Consider the following 19,083-nt stretch of genomic DNA (forward strand, 5'->3'; position numbering starts at 1 on the left):
TCGTGACGATAATCAAAATTATTTACCAATCTCCTTTATCTCGTATGCGACGTAGATTCAACAATTTATTAAAATTTATTTATTTCTTTTCATGCAACTGGCGACGAATTTCTTAAGAAGGAAATTAATACTTGAATAATTGATAAATTGATATAAACTTCACCACGATTGGTAAATCGATTGGATTTACGAAAAAGGAAATGATTTTGCTGGTCGTGTAAACCTGTATCCCCGGAGACAGCAATTAACGAAACACTAGATCACCATTAATTAGATATACGTGGAAAAGAAGAAGTTGCTCCGACGGAAGAAAAGAAAAGAAAAAAAAAAAAAGGAAGAAAATTACACCTTATGGACGTTTCCTCGACCTTCGACTCCTTTAGCTGCTCCTCTCTTTCCGTCCATAAATCTCTGGCGATGCGAGGAAGATGGAAACTGGATACACGCGCGGCGGAAACGCATGAGTCAGTGATGGGCTCCGAGAGAAAACGACATCACGCGAGTTCACGTGGAATATATCGAGGTGTCTCGCTTCCCCCCACGGATCTTTCTTCGTGTGGGTCCCTCTCTCCCTCTTTCTCTGGGTGCGTTGACCCAGCTTACGGTAACCCAGGCCGAGTGTTGCACCTGCGTCGACATGGACTTATACCGGGATAAAGGGTCGCGCGACCCGAATTACTTCCTTCTTTCATCATTCGTCGAGCCATTTCGCTCAAGCAACCCGCGAAATCGCGCTTCGACCCGCTCGACGGATCGACGGATTGTGGCTGACCAAAAAGGTCCTTCGAGTCGCGTGAAAACGTTTATTGTCGATCTTTTAGATTTTTAGAATCGTCGAATTGAACGAGGAATCAGTACGTTTTCTCGGAACATGGAATAGATCGTGGTATTTAATAATGGGTCGCATCCTCGCTCCAAGCCTTTCAATTACACAAAGCGATCGCAGCGGGCACCGCCCACGTCTTAACTGCCTCAACAGTGCACCGTTGATCGCATTAATCTGCAATTTGCATAGCTCGATCCATTCAACGCGCCCTAAGTTCCTTCCTCTTCTCTAAACAACATTTCGACGAGTTCGTTCCAGGACGAGGAGAACGAACTTTCCTAAGTAAACGTAATTCTTCTCTTATGGAAAGGTGTTCATTGGATGTTCCTCAGCCGATATATAAATTTAATGGTACTACGAAACGAGATGCTACGAAATCGATCAACGTAGGGTGAGATGAGTTGGAAATAGAAGTGGCCGCCAGGTTTATGTATATACGTTCCGCGTGTACACACGCAGCAAGGATGAGGACGAAGGAGAGGGAGAGAGGGCACGCGAGGAGGTCTATCCTCTTGACCTCACTTTCTAGAATCCTTTAAGTATATGGCGCCACGACTCGTTTATCCATTATCGATCGACCGACCATCTTTTAGATACACGAGTCTGCCTCTACTAACCGAGATATCGCTGCTCTGTACAGATTAATCGTCAAACTCACGGATCTTTTCGATATCGTAAATACTTAAGATTCTTTCAAAATGTACTAAAAAAAAACAAGATATTTCATATAAAATTCGTCTTTAGAAGATAATGTTCTTTGAAAAAATTGGCATATCATAATTCTACTAACTGAGATATCGCTGCCCTGTACAGATTAATCGTCAAACTACGGATCTTTTCGATGTCGTAGATATTTAAGATTCTTTCAAAATGTAGTAAAAAAAAACAAGATATTTTGACATAAAATTCGTCTTTAGAAGATAACAATGTTCTTCGAAAAAATTTGCATATCATAATTCTACTAACTGAGATATCGCTGCCCTGTACAGATTAATCGTCAAACTACGGATCTTTTCGATGTCGTAGATATTTAAGATTCTTTCAAAATATAGTAAAAAAAAACAAGATATTTTGACATAAAATTCGTCTTTAGAAGATAATGTTCTTTGAAAAAATTGGCATATCACAATTTTACTAACCAAGATATCGCTGCTCTGTAGATTATTCGTGAATCGTCAAACTACGGATCTTTTCGATATCGTAGATATTTAAAATTTTTTCAAAATGTAGTAAAAAAAAACAACAAGATATTTTCATATAAAATTCGTCTTTAGAAGATAAATGTCCTTCAAAAAAATTTGCATATCACAATTTTACTAACCGATCCCTGCCCTGTAGATTATTCGTGAATCGTCAAACTACGGATCTTTTCGATGTCATAGATATTTAAGATTCTTTCAAAATTCTTTCAAAATTTACTAAAAAAAAAACAACAAGATATTTTCATATAAAATTAGTCTTTAGAAGATAACAATGTTCTTCGAAAAAATTTGCATATCATAATTCTAACCGAGATATCGCTGCCCTGTAGATTATTCGTGAATCGTCAAACTCATGGATCTTTTCGATGTCGTAGATATTTTGACATAAAATTCGTCTTTATTAAAATCTTATAAAATATTAGAGATATAATCCAGGAAGAAGATAACAAAAGAATTTGCATGTTATAATTCGTTACATGAATAAATGGTTTACAGATCTGGCCCAGATCCGAGCGCTGGTGGAGTCGACGGGGATGCTAGGTGGCTCTACCTGTCCGTCGTGCGAGATGCCGTTCGACAAAGGGAAGAAACGTCGATTGATCGACTCGTGCGGCCACGAGCGGTGCTATTCCTGCCTGTTCCGCAGCGAGGCCTGCCCGCTCTGCCTGCGCGCCGATTTCAACGACGACGACGGCCTGGAGGGACCCTTCAGGGAGGGGTTCATCGGTTGCTCGGGGCCCGTGTCCATCCTCGCGCCCACGGATGGCTGGATCGATGAGTCATCAACGGTGAACTCTCTCTGCGGCAGCCCCAGACCGCGTACGAAAGTCACCACGAGAGCCAATCTTCCTTCGAGACTCATGCACGTAAGGCGATATCATAGTCGTCATCAAGTCGGAGGCCTCGAGTAACACTTTCTCAACTCGCGCCGATCCTCTCCACTCCTTCGCCATTTCTGGAATGCCTAGGTCGTCCGATGGCTATTGTTCACGTTGTCCCCTGAATCCGTTTGATCGGATTCGCGCAAATTCTGAGGAGAGAAACGATTAGAATGCCTCTTAGAAAGTGTATTCGATCGATACGATATTTTCTGCCTAACTTTTTAACTTTTAAATCTATCGAGGAGAAGTATTTAGAAAGGATAGCGATTAGAATTCTATCGTTTGATTAAAACTTGGGATTATTTATCATTATTCTTCTTCTTCTTCTCTTCAGCAACGCGAGACCGATGAAAGCGTTTCCTCCTCGGCGATGGCCAAAGGATTGAAGAACAAACCACCGGCACTTCCCGAATCCTCTCAGGGGAAGCAGAAGCTTCAGATGATGACGCAGAGTATGTAGAATGATCAATTTTTGTAAATTTTCAATATAATACCGTGGAAAAAAATTATCAAACGATTAATATAAAATTGAATATCAGGTTGTCCAACCCCACCGAATCAAAGGAAGAGGTTTTTCCTGAATCCAAAGGTGCTCAGGAGTTCGTTCGTTCCTCAAAGATCGTCCAGGCGAGGAGCATCGTCTCCTGAACCAGTCGTGAACGACAATCCTTCCGCCTTGTCAGGTAATCGAGTTTAATTTAAAATTATTTTCCTCGACCTTTGATGATGATGTTAAAGATAACATCATAAGTGACAAAGTAGGGAAGCATACATTAGGTGTAATTAATTATTAATCGTGAACCAACACGCGTACAGCTTGGATGGCCTCGTCTTGGGAGGGGAAGTCACGATGGCCGGGTGTAGTGCTGGGGAAAATCAAATCGTTGTGGAGCAATAGTCAAGGGACGGCGAACGATGGGCTGAACCAGCTCATCGACTCGAGGAACAAAGTCACAGGCAGGAAGAACACGATCAGAAATCGAGTGTTGTGCATCTTCTCGTGTGTTTTAAAACTCGAATATAATCCTTGTACATAGGTTGCTCGAAATCACTACGCACTCTCGTTTCACTTCATCGTAATAATCTTGTTTCACATCTCTTTTCATTCACATCGCACCATTAGTAGAGCACTAGCAGAGTTTGAAGCATGCCTCCCCATTCGATCATATCACGTGTGCTGTGTTTGTGGCACGAATTTACTTCTTTTTCAGCTGGAAAATACATACCGATACACACCGTATCTTCGTGTAAGGATCTTTAAATAATTCGACGAATATCTAGTGGATCTTCTGCATCTTGAAAATATACCTGTTTTTCTGTGTGATTTTTTTTTATCTGCATCGTTCGTTTTTTTAATCCATTAATCCTCGATCGCTCTATCCAACTATATTTCTTTCTTTCTCCCCAGACGACGAAGGAGGTTGCGTGAAGCCATTGTCCTCGAAGACGAGGAAATCGTCCCAATCGGATCTCCACATGAGGCTGGGCCTTCTCCTAGGCACGAATCACGCTCGAGCGAGCAGCAGCGTGGACACGACGGATCTGCCCGGTGGCTCGAGTCGTTCCAGTGCAGGCGCATGCCAATCCAGGGTCCCTATCCAAGGCCACGACAGTTCCGCGGCCTCGTTCAGCAGTTTAACGAGCTTCGAAACGCAAACGTTGGCCTCCACGAACACGAGCCCAGTGTCCACGTTGACTGGGACGTCGAGCGAAGCGGAGGCAGCAGCAGCTCTGAGGTGTCCTATCAAACCTAAGGCGAAGGTGAAAGGGAAGAGCAAGTCGTCGAGAGATTGCGACAGTGCTGGAAGCTTGGCCTCCATCTCGACCTCGGTTTCCGCATCCACCTCTATGTCGATGTCGATGTCCGTTTCCGTTTCGGGCCTGTCGAACGGCAGCTCGAGCCCACTCACCCCTAGAAGACATTCCGTGAACGCCTCGCAGCCCGGCCAAAGCGACGAGCTTGGCCAGTTCAAAAACAGACGGTCTTGCGCCAGGAGATCGGCCAGGACTGGAAACGTCAAGGGTGTTGTCGACACGAAATGTAAGTTGTTTCAGCAACCGTATAGTATATATATCTCATTCTTAAATCATTCTTCTTTCAGTGCGTTTCATACAGCATCACGGCACGCAGCTGACCCTGAAACCTCTGTTCTTCGAAGTACCTTTATTGGAAGCCGATCCGTTGTTCACCGGTCGCCAATGGCTTCTCCAAGAGCTGGAATCGGTTGTAAACGGGTCCAGCCCTGGGGTTTTGATCTCTGGTTGTCCTGGAACCGGGAAGACAGCGCTGGTTCTACAACTGGTTGAGCACAGCTGTTTTGGAAGAAGGCGGGAACAACCTCTTCCATCGGAAATCAATGAGGAGGCTGGAGAGAAAGAGAAAATAAGTTGCAGCTCAGCTTTGCACGCTAGTATTCGTTATACCAACGAGAAGGTAAACATTTTCATTTTTAAAAAATGTTATATTATACATTTCCTAGAAGAATTTAACAATTAAAATTTCGATCCTCAGGTTCGAGAACTAGCCTCTCACGTCGTAGCGTATCACTTCTGTCAAGCGGATAATAACAGCACTTGTTTGGTACCAGACTTGATCCACTCTTTAGCGGCTCAATTGTGCCAAGCCCCTCAACTCATCTCCTACAGAGAATACCTGCTCTCGGAACCTCATATACAGGGCTCTCTATCGCAAAGGGAATGCACTGTCGATCCAGATCTTGCACTATCTAGAGGTATAATCGAACCCTTGTCTACATTGAAGAAAACAAACAGACTGCCTGACACCAATATGGTGAGTGAAAGAAGAATCTTATCTATTTAAAATTTCAAAGATAGGATTTAAGTAACGAGAAGAAAAAAAGAAACTACATTCAAAAACTATTATCTTCCACCAGGTGATTTTAATCGATGCTGTCTGCGAAGCAGAGTATCACAGACCAGACAGAGGCGACACAATAGCATCCTTTTTAACGAGGCATGCTCCAAACTTTCCTAGCTGGTTAAAAATTGTCTGCACGGTCAGGACACAATTGCTAGAATGCGCCAAACAATTGCCTTACACCAGGGTCTCCTTAGACAGAGCATCGAACGACAGCGCCGGAAGCAACGTGACAAGAGATCTCTCCGATTACATTGGATATAGATTGGCCCAGAGCCCTGCTATTCAAACAAACGTCACTGCGTCGGTGAATGGCAAAGCGGAATCATCGTGCAGCGCGAATCAAACCAGATTCGCCTCGCATCTACTAGCTCTAGCTAGGGGTAGCTTTCTCTTCGCGAAATTGACCCTCGATCTTATCGAGAGCGGTCACCTGGTGGCTAAATCTGCCAGCTATAAGGTGAATAAAATCTGTCGACTTACTTAAGAGTTGACTTAACTACTCAAGTTACTTAAGAGATTTACTTAATGGAAAGAGAGGAAGTACAAATTATGCAGAGAAATTTGCTTAGTCTCAAAATTCTAGTTTTTAAAAAAAAGATTTGAAAATATGAAACATATAGCAGAGAAATTTCTTAATCTAATATATTTGGAATTGGACGTTTCAGGTGCTGCCAGTCTCCTTGGCGCAGATTTTCCAGTTGCACTTCAACCTCAGGTTCCCCACAGCAACATCGTTCGACAAGGTTCAACCTCTATTAGGCGTTTGCCTAGCTGCTCTGTATCCTCTAACCTTACCCGAGATCTTCTACTCGGTGAATTCTCTGAACACGGACCATTTCGTTTCATGGGAGGATTTTCTACAGAGATTCAAAGTAGGTTCTTTTTAAATAATCAATATAGATATATAAATATCCAAAAAAACAAATTATACAATTAATTTATACTTGTCTATGGCTACCTTCAGTGGATTAAGTAAGTGGATTAAGTAAGTTTCAATTATATTCTTCCTTATGATAAAAAATGTTATCAATGCAACGTTTCTATTTTCTCTTTCTCCAATTACAAACCATTTGTTGTACGACAACTTATCAGTTCTCTCGTTTATCAGATGCTCTCTGGATTCCTCGTGAAACGTCTGGACAACACGTACATGTTCTTCCACCCATCGTTCAGGGAGTGGTTGATGAGAAGGGACGAGGGCGAATCGACCAAGTTTCTCTGCGACCTGAGGTTAGGTCACGCGGCCATCGCGTACAGGCTCTCCAGACTCCAGGCACCGTTAGACGGCGATAAAGCTTTAGAATTGGGTCACCATATACTTAAGGCGCACGTTTACAGAGGCGTTGCTCCGTGTTGGCCTTCGCGCGATCTACAGGTAAAATCACCTGTTCCGCATTTGCATTTCTAGGATAAATCTATTTGCAATAGTATTTTTCAGTTAACTGAAACATTCTTCTCCCGTTTATCAGGCCATTTGGTTAGCATCGTCCACGGAATGCGTCTCCTCCGCGCTGTGCACGCTGAGAAACATCTACAGCCCGAACGTGAAGGTTTCGAGGTTGCTTTTGCTGGCAGGAGCGTCTCCAAATCACATCACGGAATATCTGGGCAATGCTCCAGCTCTTTGCATGTACGCCCACGAGGGTTCTGTCGAGATGGTGTCGTTGTTATTGGAATTTGGAGCTGACGTCGAGTTGACGAATAGCCAGGGATGCACGGCGCTCTCGTTAGCGGCTGCTCGTGGCCACTGCGACGTCGTCAGAAGGTGAGAATGAAGTATAATGATTGTTGGAACACAGGATGCTGAAGAAATTGAAATAATACGTTCAGTTTCGAGATGAGGAATGGTTAACAAATTTGTATGAAATATATTTGTATTTTTAACTCAGACTGGCCGCTGCTGGAGCTTCGTTAGGTCATACGGACATGGCGGGACAGTGTCCCTTGGTTCATGCAGCCAGACACGGAAGATTGTCCGTGGTTGGTTACCTTTTGGCTTGCGACTGGGTAGTTCCAACGAACGTGAGCGAAACCGAAGGATCTCAAGAAATAGGAAGAGAAGAGGCTGCTCAGCAAGCTGTGGTCGCCGCAGCAGCCCAAGGTCACGAATCTATAGTGGAATACTTACTGGACATGGCCGAAGTGATCGTAGATCGCCCTGACACTTTGATAGGCGAGACTGCCTTGACTATCGCTGCTGCGAACGGTTCCACGGCCACGGTTTCGGCATTGTTGGCTCGAGGAGCGAATCCAACAGCTGTGAACGCGAAAGGATTGTCCCCTTTGATGTTAGCTGCAAGAGAGGGACATTGGGGTACGGCTGAAAGATTGTTGCAAGGTTAGCGTTGAGGATTATTATCAATCACAAGTATAAAAAGATTGGAAAATGATCATTATTGTGCGGCAATGTTGCAGGAACACTCTCGAGCAGCACCGATACCGTTCTGGACGATGCAGCATCTCTCCTGGATCAACGAGACCCGGCTGATCGTACTGCACTGATGCTGGCCGCCTCAGAAGGTCACACAAACTTGATCGAACTATTTTTAGACAAAGGATCCGTGCTGGAGAGCAGAGATAAAGAAGGAATGACCGCTCTCTGTTGGGCCTGCGTGAGAGGAAGACTAGCCGCCGTGCAAAATCTTATCGATCACGGGGCTGACGTTAATACTAATGATAACACCGGGAGAACTCCTCTAGATCTAGCTGCTTTCCAGGTAATATTCTTTAAAAGAAAGATCCGTGCGCTTATTATTTTACACGAGATCGACGAAAAGAATAAATGTTGCGAACAATACAATTCCCAGGGCAATCCGAAGTTGGTGCAATTGTTGCTCGAGAAGGGAGCAGCTGTGGAGCACGTCGATCTCCACGGAATGCGACCTTTGGACAGAGCGATAGGATGTCGAAATATACCCGTGGTGCAGTGTTTCCTACGCCGTGGGGCGAAATTGGGCCCGGCTACCTGGGCGATGGCCGCTGGAAAACCAGACGTTCTCCTGATCTTGTTGAACAAACTCCTCGAAGATGGGAACGTCCTCTACAGGAAGAACAGACTGAAAGAGGCGTCGCACAGATACGCGTACGCGCTACGAAAGTTCCCTGCTTCGCCGGAAGAGGATTGCCAGGGGCAAGAGCAGGGTCACATGATGCTGCAACTCCAGACGTTTGCGCAACTTCGACTGAATTTCTTGCTCAACCTCAGTCGATGCAAGCGCAAGATGAATGTGAGTGGTTGAATGAACTACTATAAGTTTCCTAATACCTTCATTCATATCACAGTTGTCTATAGATATATCGTGTTATGTAATTTTATTTACTTGCTCGTAATACGAAATAGAGTAGGAAATATTTTGAAACTTTAAATTTACTTTAAAAAATTTTAACGATACTTTTATAATTTTTGTTTAATTTTCTTTTTTTTCTTATTTTTATTTATTATGCAGGAATGTGCGGAAGCAATCGAGCTCGCTGACGAAGCTCTAAAAGTTCGTCCAGTATCGTACGAGGCATTTTACGCTAGGGCGAAAGCACGAGTTGATTCAGACTTCCTGGAGGACGCGTTATCCGACGTCCAAGAGGCATTGCAGATCGCACCGCCGCAAAATCGACAGGATCGGCGCGTTCTCGTTACTCTGAAGGAAGAAATAGTTTCCAGATTGGACGGAGTGGGGACCAGCAAAGGATCGGTTGACTCTGCCAACAGATCTCGCCTTCGAGCGTCAGTCGATACTCTCACGGAATTGTAAAATTATCTATTTTTTTTTTTTTTTTTTTTTAAGTCTCTCAAAAGATCGCCCGAAGACAATGTTTAAGATAACGTCCTTTCTTCCACAAAGGGAATGGATTATATATTATGCAAGCTCTGAAACAGTTCTTGCATGCGTATATTTAATTTATAAGTTGATTTTTCTTGAACTGAACTCGCGATTCCTCGATGATGATTCTTTTTATCGAAAAGAAAAATATGGCTTAGGATTTGCTTTCAAAAAATATTTGGAGGCGATTCGAAAACATTCAATTCGAATTCGAATGAAGTATTTTGTTTATTTCCTTTCTTTTTTTTTTTTTTTTTATTTTGTTAATTTAACGACTCATTGCGTACGTTGTACGTACTTGAAGAAATATTCCTTCCTCCCGTTGCGTTGCTTGATTCATTTTTGACAATCAGCAAGGATTTATATACGTTTTTATTCTTTTCTTTTCTGTGCAATTGTATTGCATGACCGTGTTAGGATTTTGTACTATGTCCAATTCGATTCCAAATCGAATACAGAGTTTAATATATATACGTTTTTCTATATATATATATATACACATATTATATATATATAGTAAATATATATATAAGTATTTATATTATATTAAAAAAAAAAATTGATTTTTTAGTGTCGTTGTAATTTAAATGAAAGTTATTTAATTTTGTTTCTTCCTCTTTGTTTCTTTCAGTATTCTCTCTCTCTTTTTTTTTTTTTTTTTCAAAATATATCGCCACAAAGAAAAAAAAAATGCAATTTATAAAAGAGAATTTTGATATTCCAGCGTTTAAACTGTCACAGCCTGTAGGATTAAATATATACACGGCTGCCATTTTTCCATTGCGTGCGAAACGCAACACGCAACACGATCTCGCTGAACTCGTATTTATAATGCACTCGCTTGCCAAGCATTTAATACACTTTTTAATTCCTCTGTAACCCGTCACGATCGTTTCCGAATTTTTATGTTATAATACAAGCGTACTGCAAAGTATGTATGGACTTCGATTACTACGATTACAATGTTAATTTGTCTCTAATGCCTTGGAGCACAGAGGTAACGAAATAAACGAACTTTTTATCGAAAAAAAAGAAAAAAAGAAGAAAAGATTCTCTTTCAAACAATTTTTAAAATAATTTTAAGATAATAATTGGATAATTGGGTAAATTTTATTTCAACTCGCCTTTATTGTTTCGAATGATCGAAACGAATTCCTGAAATCAGAAGAGTATCGATCGAGGTACGTTGTCCCTTAAATAATAAGTGTACATCGATTAGAAAGAACTCGTAAAGTGCGTTACGATGATGGCACTTTTGCGAAAGCAGAGATAATTTTCGTGGTGAGAACAAAAAAGGCGACAAAATGTTCGGTAAAATATAAATATACGAATATTAACAAGGAGAATTGCCTTTTCTTAATACTTTTTCGAAGACGCGGAATAAATAATAATTATTTTTGAAAATAGATTTTTGTCGCTTTCGCAATCGTGTCGCCAATTGAAAACGGTGAGTTTCGCATTTCACTTAAATATCTTCAAGAATTAGTACCAAGAATTACGGATTTTGGTCTCGAGTTCGCCACCTGGTTGCACGCTGGGCGACCAACTTTTAAGTACACTTTAATTCGATTAATATAATGTATACGTAAATACATCTTCGTATAGAATAACCATAAATATCTCGAAATTTGCATCAATTTCATCGTATACTACGACATTTGTAGACATTTTTACGTATCTGAGGATATATTATTAGCATTGAAAATTCCTCGAAGAGAAAAGCATATATCAGAGTACGGATATATTTGAGAACAATACTCTCGAAAGTTCCTTATTTTTTTCGCTAATAGACACTAAGAGTGGAAATTACAGATAATCTCTCTTATCACGGTGTTTAAAATACTCTCTTCGATTTCATTTTTCGAGAGTATTTTCCACAACGCATTAAGAATTGCATTAAGAAAATTATTGTTTGTCAATCCATTAGTGTCCATTAATGTCTACATAAATAACTTTCGAAAATAACTCTCGAGAATTTTGCATTCAAACACATTCGTATCTTTCCATGCAATTAAATAGAAGAAATTAGAATCGTCTGCTTTGCAGCTTCGACTTCATCGTTTTCATGAAACAATAATCAATTCTTAATCAAGACTTTACATTTATGATCATTTTGATATATATATGTATATGTCAAGATGTACGGTCGAGAACAGCGTATAAAAGAAATTTAAAGTTCGAGCAACATCACATTTAGATTTTCGATTGAACACGCGATTTGCGTTCGAAAGACAAGGGAAATCGAGCGATATTTTGTACTTGCGACTCTGTCGAAAATGATTGTACAATACGTCGAAGAGAAAAGAAATTGTCTTTCGATCAAAAAAATCACACGAATTCGATATTTTATCGAAGAATAGAATAATGAACAATTGAACGAAGTTATCACGAGATTGCATAACCTTATTTCTTTAATCATCAAATGATCCCAGTTTAATGATCAATTCGAATGAGATTGATTTAAAAATTATCTACTCTTGTGATTCATCAATAACTGTATAAAGAGTGTTCAAAAGTAGAAAGAAAATTTAAAGAATGAAAACCAAAGATAAAACTATGATATTTGATATACAAAAATGACGAATATTTAATAAATTAAGTTTCTATCCTCATTTTTGTATACCCATTTTCGTGTTTATCTCAGTCTCTTTAAATTCATTAACTGACAAATAATTAAAATACACACACACATATATACATATATCTCGTAGAAACTGGAATCACATCTGGGATCAATTGTCCGTGAGAAAAGCGAGGAAACTGTTTGATCGACGAGCTCGCCGACGGAACGAAGTACAAAGCAAACGAAACACAGTGATCTACAAAGTGTCGGAAATCGAAACAGAGTGAAATACGATAATTACAGCTTGCATTCGGATTAGTATAACAAATGTATCTTCCTCGTTAAAGGAAAAGCCCCACTCCCAGATGTTCCATGGGTAAAAACGCATCGTCGAGATCTACAGCAGCAATTGTCCAAGAAAGACCGAGTACCGAGTCCACGAATACGCGTTCCAAATCCATCACCGTCTCCTCGAATCGCTCTTCGTCGCGAAGAATCAACGTCGAAACGGAAAACTCGCTTCGAGATTCTCGTTACCGACGATCGGTACTATCGAGGTTATGTTCCAACGCGTTCGCCGATCATCGTTGATTTCTCTCGCATCGATCGTCGACGGCGCCGTTCAACGGGCCTGCGAATCTTGCGGAAGAACCTTGGGCAGATCGAGGAACGCGAGGATAAAGAAGACGAAGCAAGAACGCGACGACGTTTCGTGTAAAGTGCGTGGACGGGACAACAACAGAGTGTCGAAGACATCACAGAAGCGCGCGAATCTGAAGCTAGTGGGCCTTGTAGGTGTCTTTGTTTTGGTAGCCCTGCACGTAACCGGATTGGTCGGGTATATCCTTTCGGCCGGCGATACCTTTCCCCTTCCCGCTTTCGTCGAATCGTTGCTTGTGCGATCCTGTGTACTTGCTCACGTCCGTGAGTCTGTCCACCGTGGAGGCCGCTTTTCCTGTCTGAAAATTAAATAATAAAGGTAATGAACAGGTAATGATAAATATGATTAATGATATTTAGTTCTTCCATGAAAGAAAAAGAATTTCATCCTATTTTATTCCTGATAATGGGAATATGTCATTTTTGTTCCATCCTGTAATAAAATCTAGATAGATACTCGTATGATAAAAATTTGAAGGATATATAATTGGTTGAGAAAGAAAAAAGAGAGAAAGAATTTTAAATTCCAAATAAGTATAGGAAAATGATAAATTATAAAATATACATTCAATATTTATAAAATGGCAAATGTTTTAGATTGCAATTTTTGTATTTCTCAGAATACTTTTTAGCAGTTTTTTTTTTTTTTTTGCAAGATGCACTTAGCATAGTTGAAAAACATTGACCTAATTAAGACGAAGGACGCACATACGTAGGCGAGAATTTAAAATTCATCGTTAGAAACGATATATCTATAGGTCAGGTCTGGCGACGTCATAAATCTTCAGTGTCGATAACGTGACAAGCAAGGACACGATATTCGATACACAAGCTATTTCTACTTTGGTTAGAGTTATGAAATCGTGATAGAAACTTGTTGTCATCGATCACGTGCGGTGTAAACTCTGAACCTGACCCTGTCTTTGCTTTGTCAGTAAATATTGGAATCGACGGTAAACTTTTCAGATTAATATTTCAATTATACAACAATACTTACTCCACCAGCACCGGCTGAGACACCGGGTGGTCCACAATTCGCCATTTTCTTCTTCATCTCCGCTGGATCGACCTTCTTACTTTTGCCCAGCTCGTCCAAGAACGATTTGTACTGTTCAATACCTAATTTCATGGATCTAAAAACAAAATCCATACCATTTTATTTTTAATACTTAATAACAAATCAATCGTGCACAGCCATCTTTTTTTTTTTTTACACAAATTGCCGAAAATCAATATCCACCATTATGAATCCTATTTAATTTTTAAAATATCGCATTAAATATAAAAGAAAAAAAATACTTGTGTTTCTTGAAGTAAATCCCAGTGTCGGTAGTGGTGATCTTCCTTCCATCGATCACCTTCGCCTGTTTCATCCACTTGTCGCTCTGACTCAGAGTGATCAGCTTCCCGTCGCTTTTCGGGTCGCCGAATTTCGAAAAAGCCTTGAAACTTTGCAAAAAGCTGCCGGACTGCGCGCCGCTTGGACTGCTAGGCGTCAATCTTCCCGTCTCGTTCTCCTCGATTTTCAAATTCGCTACGCATTCGGTCGCCTCCTTGGTGGCACCGTTCGTTTCCGCTTTGTCCTCCCCTTTCTTCTCCCCTTCCGCGTTGCTTTTCTCCGTCTCGGCCTCCTCGCTCCTCTCTACCTTCGCGTCGTTTTTCTCAGTTTCGTTATCTGCCTTCTCGGCTTGCATGCTTGCGCCTGCAATATCGCGCATAATAAGATAGATCAGAGAAATTTCGTTTCTCGACCGGATATACGTGCGAAAAAGACATGATGCAAAAATGGTTCTATCCACACAAGTGGGTCAAGTTTGTGCTTGTGAAAAAAAAGGAAAAGCATCTTTTATGTATCTGGATTTCACGCTGTTATACGCATCCAGGTAGACACGTCGACGACGCCGACGTTTTGAGGTCAAGCAACGCGAGCTATCGATTTAGCATAATTCCAGTAGGCGGCAAATTGACATTTAAATTAGCGATATAATATTTTTTTTACATGTCATTACGTGGGATAAAATCTGTCCTATTTTGGTTAATAACTTTTGTGAATGAATAATTCGTTAATTAATAACGAAGTCTCGTATCTTGGAATAATCTTTCACCGATCTCGAGTAGCAGATAAAAGTTTTTCAATTAACCTAATCGATAGCTGGACGATGAAATAGGACAGAATCGACTATTGGAAATAGTTTGGAGACCAGCTTTTATATCGGTCTTTTTTTGCAATGGACGCCTCCACTTCGTCGCATTATTGCCTGGAATAAAGGATTCGAAGGTACAATGGAACGAATATATATATACCTTTTATTTGAATTCCAAGAGAGCGTATAGTCGATCTAAACTGTATATTTCTTATAGCTAACAAGCTTTGTTGTTGAAATAATATGAAGCTCGTCCAAAGTCTTTGAAAAAATTATTATACCTCTCGATATCCCGTTTCATTGCCAATCGAAATTTTTATATATCATAAATCAAATCAATTTTCCATGATAAATCATATATTCGTAATATTATCCATAATCTAATAATAAGATCGATATACCCTAATACGAACGATTTTTTACTCGACGAAAAAAGAAAAAAAGAAAAAAAAAGGTAAGAGGAAAGAAACATTCAAATGCCTCTTTGAATTTATAACCAGTGTATGAGAAGGCAATATTAGCAAAACTAATAAAAACATGATTTATCAAGGACCCTGGCTCGCATATATTGGCGTTGTAATATGTTTCACGACTCGCACACAGACACAGAGTCAATTTACAGAGAACAATATATAACTCGTTCGATAACCTAATCGGGCCGATCGTTTGTTTTCCATTTAAGCAAGGGCAAGGACTACGTGTTTCTCCATTGTTTGAATTCAATTTCACGCTCGTGCACGTGATCCACGAAACATTATCCGAACGGGAGAGAGGGAGAGAGAGAGAGAGAGAGAAAAAGAGAGCAACCTGTTCAATAAATTTTCAACCGGTGTTATCTTACACGGGAGACGACATTGAGATTCCGAGTCAGAAGAGATCGCGGGTTTCACACACATTTCATCGAGATATATCATCGAGAAATCCGATGAAACGCGATCGGCTTCTTGGAAGCGATTTTCATCCTATTCCATCCTCTATGGATCCTCTCTTCACCTCTCTCGAAACGAACGGCGGAAGGCCGACACCAGGCTGTCGAGGTACGTTGTTATTTCATGACTATAAATAGAGATTACGATACTCGCGTTAGCGCAATTAGCAAGGAACAGGAAACGAGGAGACGATTAAGTAATAATGACGATCAGGTGTCGATAGATTCTGCGTACTTGCAATGTGTAACTGACCTTTGATTCCGATTGGATGGATTTTCTTTCTTATTCGTTATCAAACATGGTTCAATTTCAATTCTTCCGTTTCTAAATACTGCTCGAATGTCTTTATTTTTCGTCGAAATTTGCAGGAATATTTCTAACAAGTTTTCTATATATCTCTTTCTATAGAATATAATAAAAGAATACATTAGAATCACAAATAAAATTCCATTCCATTTCTTCGTATCCATAATGTTCCATTCATTGTCAAAATATACATAAAAAAGATATTCGTAATAAATAAATAACAATCTCACGTTGCTTCGCACAATATCACTTGGTTAAAACTCATTACACGCGTTCTCATTCATCGGCGAAAGGAAGAGATTAATTAATTAATCGAGAGATGATCCGCGAGTCAATTAATTTTTCTTTCGAATCGATCCCGAGATCGAACATCGACAAAACCATCGCGCACTTATTTCGAACAATACAATAAGGATATTAATATACGAACTTACCGTGCCAGAAGAATTCAATGGAATTCGATTTTAATTGCGCGACGTAACGGCTTCGAATTATGATCGAACAACAAGCGTGTACCACGTTGCGATAATCATCGAACGAATCTTGGACGATCAATGAAGCTTTATCTGGTCGGGAGCGATAACACGGCCGATTTATTACACGCCAGGGGAGGACGACGGCAGTGACGGCAGAAGGAAACTGCGGAGAGCGCCGGGCTTTGTATACACAAGTTGAAAAGCTGTTGAACGCCGGCTCTCGGCCAGTAAAATCTGTACACCGTAGGGCGCATGTGTTATATCGATCACCCCCCCGTGGAAACGAGTCACCCTCTCAATATATCTTTGAAAATGTGTTTCACCCTCGGCTGCAGCCGAAATAAGCGCCGCGGGGATCCTGATAAACGATACACGGCTATTAAAATCACCGATCGCTTGGTATTCGGCTTGGGTCTACTTGCTTTCAGGGTGTGTCCCTTTAGGTTAAATTGAGATCGATAATGGAACTTTCTGGAAACCGAGCAATTTTAATTTATATATTTCGATATAACCGATACTTTTGATTTTAATTTCCGTATTTTTTATAAAAATAACAATTTTTAAGGTTAAAATGCCAATGCAATTAACAAGTAAAAATATTTTTCCATACAGGGGATGGAAATGGAATTTTATTAAATTTAGTTTCTTTTTTTTTACAAATATCTCGAAGAAATACGAAGATCGTGAATCTTGTTTATAATTTTCTACGTGGTTTAATTTCAATTTGGATTCGATATTTGTCGAGCGAATTTTGCGTGCGACTGCATCGTTATATTTGATAACAGGGGTATCTCGTCTACGTGCATACCGACTTTTCCTTTATTTTTATCTCCAGCCAATGAGCAACCGTTTCTACGCACGGTTTTCGCACTCGAGTTGCGGAAAAATTGCTCGATCTCGACGCTTATTATCTCTACTATCCACTTTTACGCCCGATCGTTACGTCAACGATATTACGACGAGCGTGGAAATAGCTCATTTCGTCATTCAAGTCGGGAAAACGGACTCTCGCTTGAATGAAATACGTGTCGGTATTAATAATAAGGAGAATACATTCGCGCTCCCTTGCCAATTAGTTGGACGAAAAATTGGAAGAAAAATTGATCGAAGCAAAGATGAATTAATCATTATTAATTATAAATATATACAATGTTTACTTTTGTATTATCTTTGCGATTGATCGGAAATTGATCTATATTTATATATATTTTTTTAATTGATGATGATAGTATAGTAAAGTTTGTTGAGTAATCACCTTTTCAAAGAATTGAATTTTTTTTCACCACTGTGCAGCGTGCACCCTTCGAGAATACTCACGCACTGAACGTATTGATTCTTGAATAAAGCGGAGTCGAAGTCACTAGCGTATTTTTGACGCGTTCATCACCGTGATTCCAGCCTGGATGAGACTGAGAACGAAACTGAACCTCCTCCACTACTGCGGCCAGCATCATCCCCACCTACACCAGACAACACCTTCAGCTATGCTCGTTCTATCATCCTACTTTCTTCTAAAAATCATTATTATTCCCTTTTAATTCATTTCGATCCAAACTTTTCTTTGCTTTCGTTAGATCTTTTTTTCTTTCTTTCTTTCTTTTTTCTCGTATCTGATAACCAGTTTCCAATCTGTAAACACTCGAGTGTTTACTTTTAATGGATTACACGATTAACGATATCTAATTCGATAATCATGATGACAAATATAGGAAATTTTTTTTTTCACAAAAATAAATGTTAGATAATTCGTAGGGATATAGTTGACGAGTATTGATTGACACACGCTTTATTAAATTTTTAACGAATGTTGAACAGTTTAATTATTAATCGATCCATTCGAGTAATTTCGATCCTATGATATTATTCTGTAAAATTAAAAATGTGTTGCATAAATCACAAATTGGTGGAAGCATTTCTAAATCTTAAAAGCACTTTTGTATGTATATACACGGAATCGACTTTCGAGAATATCCTTGACCCGATTCGACGTCTGAGAAGTTTAAAGTTGAATTTTCTATACCCAAGTGGTATAACTCAACGATGTGTCATTCGAGTCGCAAATCGTATTGCTACCCTCATCATTGCATGGAATATATAAGTATACAATGTTTGATCGCGTAACGACGGATCGTTAAATTCTTTGCTTTGATCTAATATGAAAATTATAAATCATCTCTTATTATTAGTTGATTAATGTAATTTGTTTTTATTACGCTTTAATTTACCAAACGAGTTGCCAGGGAAATGATAAGAGAATCTTAAAAATATATATATATATATATGACACGTAAAACGTGTATAGAGTGAAATTCGTGACAACGCGTATTCAAATGTAAATTTGATTTGTATTGAAAGACTTGTTGCACGATGCATATAAACGATGTCGCTTGTTGCTTC

At 39.9% G+C, this 19,083-nt stretch overlaps 2 protein-coding genes across 7 annotated transcripts in view; one reads left to right on the forward strand and one right to left on the reverse strand.

Annotated features, from left to right (window-relative positions):
* Positions 1-9,590, forward strand: part of LOC411569 (protein TANC2) — a 47,264-nt gene extending 37,674 nt beyond the window's left edge. For 2 of the 3 annotated variants that reach the window (XM_026445540.1, XM_006561018.3), the window contains 15 exons: positions 2,524-2,894; positions 3,244-3,361; positions 3,449-3,592; positions 3,726-3,866; positions 4,318-4,950; positions 5,012-5,343; positions 5,422-5,700; positions 5,804-6,247; positions 6,456-6,662; positions 6,899-7,165; positions 7,260-7,555; positions 7,680-8,128; positions 8,206-8,507; positions 8,598-9,017; positions 9,237-9,590. In XM_026445540.1, coding sequence (XP_026301325.1) covers positions 2,524-2,894; positions 3,244-3,361; positions 3,449-3,592; positions 3,726-3,866; positions 4,318-4,950; positions 5,012-5,343; positions 5,422-5,700; positions 5,804-6,247; positions 6,456-6,662; positions 6,899-7,165; positions 7,260-7,555; positions 7,680-8,128; positions 8,206-8,507; positions 8,598-9,017; positions 9,237-9,539 — 4,706 coding nt within the window. In that variant the 3' untranslated portion in view covers positions 9,540-9,590. The remainder of the gene's footprint in view (positions 1-2,523; positions 2,895-3,243; positions 3,362-3,448; positions 3,593-3,725; positions 3,867-4,317; positions 4,951-5,011; positions 5,344-5,421; positions 5,701-5,803; positions 6,248-6,455; positions 6,663-6,898; positions 7,166-7,259; positions 7,556-7,679; positions 8,129-8,205; positions 8,508-8,597; positions 9,018-9,236) is intronic. The other variant, XM_006561019.3, reaches the window with a different exon arrangement.
* Positions 9,591-10,696: 1,106 nt separating this feature from the next.
* On the reverse strand, positions 10,697-18,119 carry LOC411570 (TPPP family protein CG45057). Of its 4 annotated transcripts, none has more exons than XM_006561024.3 (4): positions 17,942-18,119; positions 14,131-14,533; positions 13,829-13,964; positions 10,697-13,130 (listed from the first exon to the last, which is right to left on the reverse strand). In XM_006561024.3, the coding sequence occupies exons 2-4, from the start codon at positions 14,523-14,525 to the stop codon at positions 12,951-12,953; spliced, it is 711 nt and encodes a 236-aa protein (XP_006561087.1). In that variant the 5' UTR covers positions 14,526-14,533; positions 17,942-18,119; the 3' UTR covers positions 10,697-12,950. The 4 variants fall into 4 exon arrangements, with proteins under 4 accessions (XP_006561087.1, XP_006561090.1, XP_006561089.1 ...); XM_006561027.3 differs by having other exon boundaries at positions 18,004-18,117; XM_006561026.3 differs by lacking the exon at positions 17,942-18,119 and adding an exon at positions 16,645-17,182.
* Between the last annotated feature and the right edge of the window lie 964 nt (positions 18,120-19,083).

The sequence above is a fragment of the Apis mellifera genome, linkage group LG15, assembly GCF_003254395.2.
Source record: "Apis mellifera strain DH4 linkage group LG15, Amel_HAv3.1, whole genome shotgun sequence".
Classification (NCBI taxonomy): domain Eukaryota; kingdom Metazoa; phylum Arthropoda; class Insecta; order Hymenoptera; family Apidae; genus Apis; species Apis mellifera.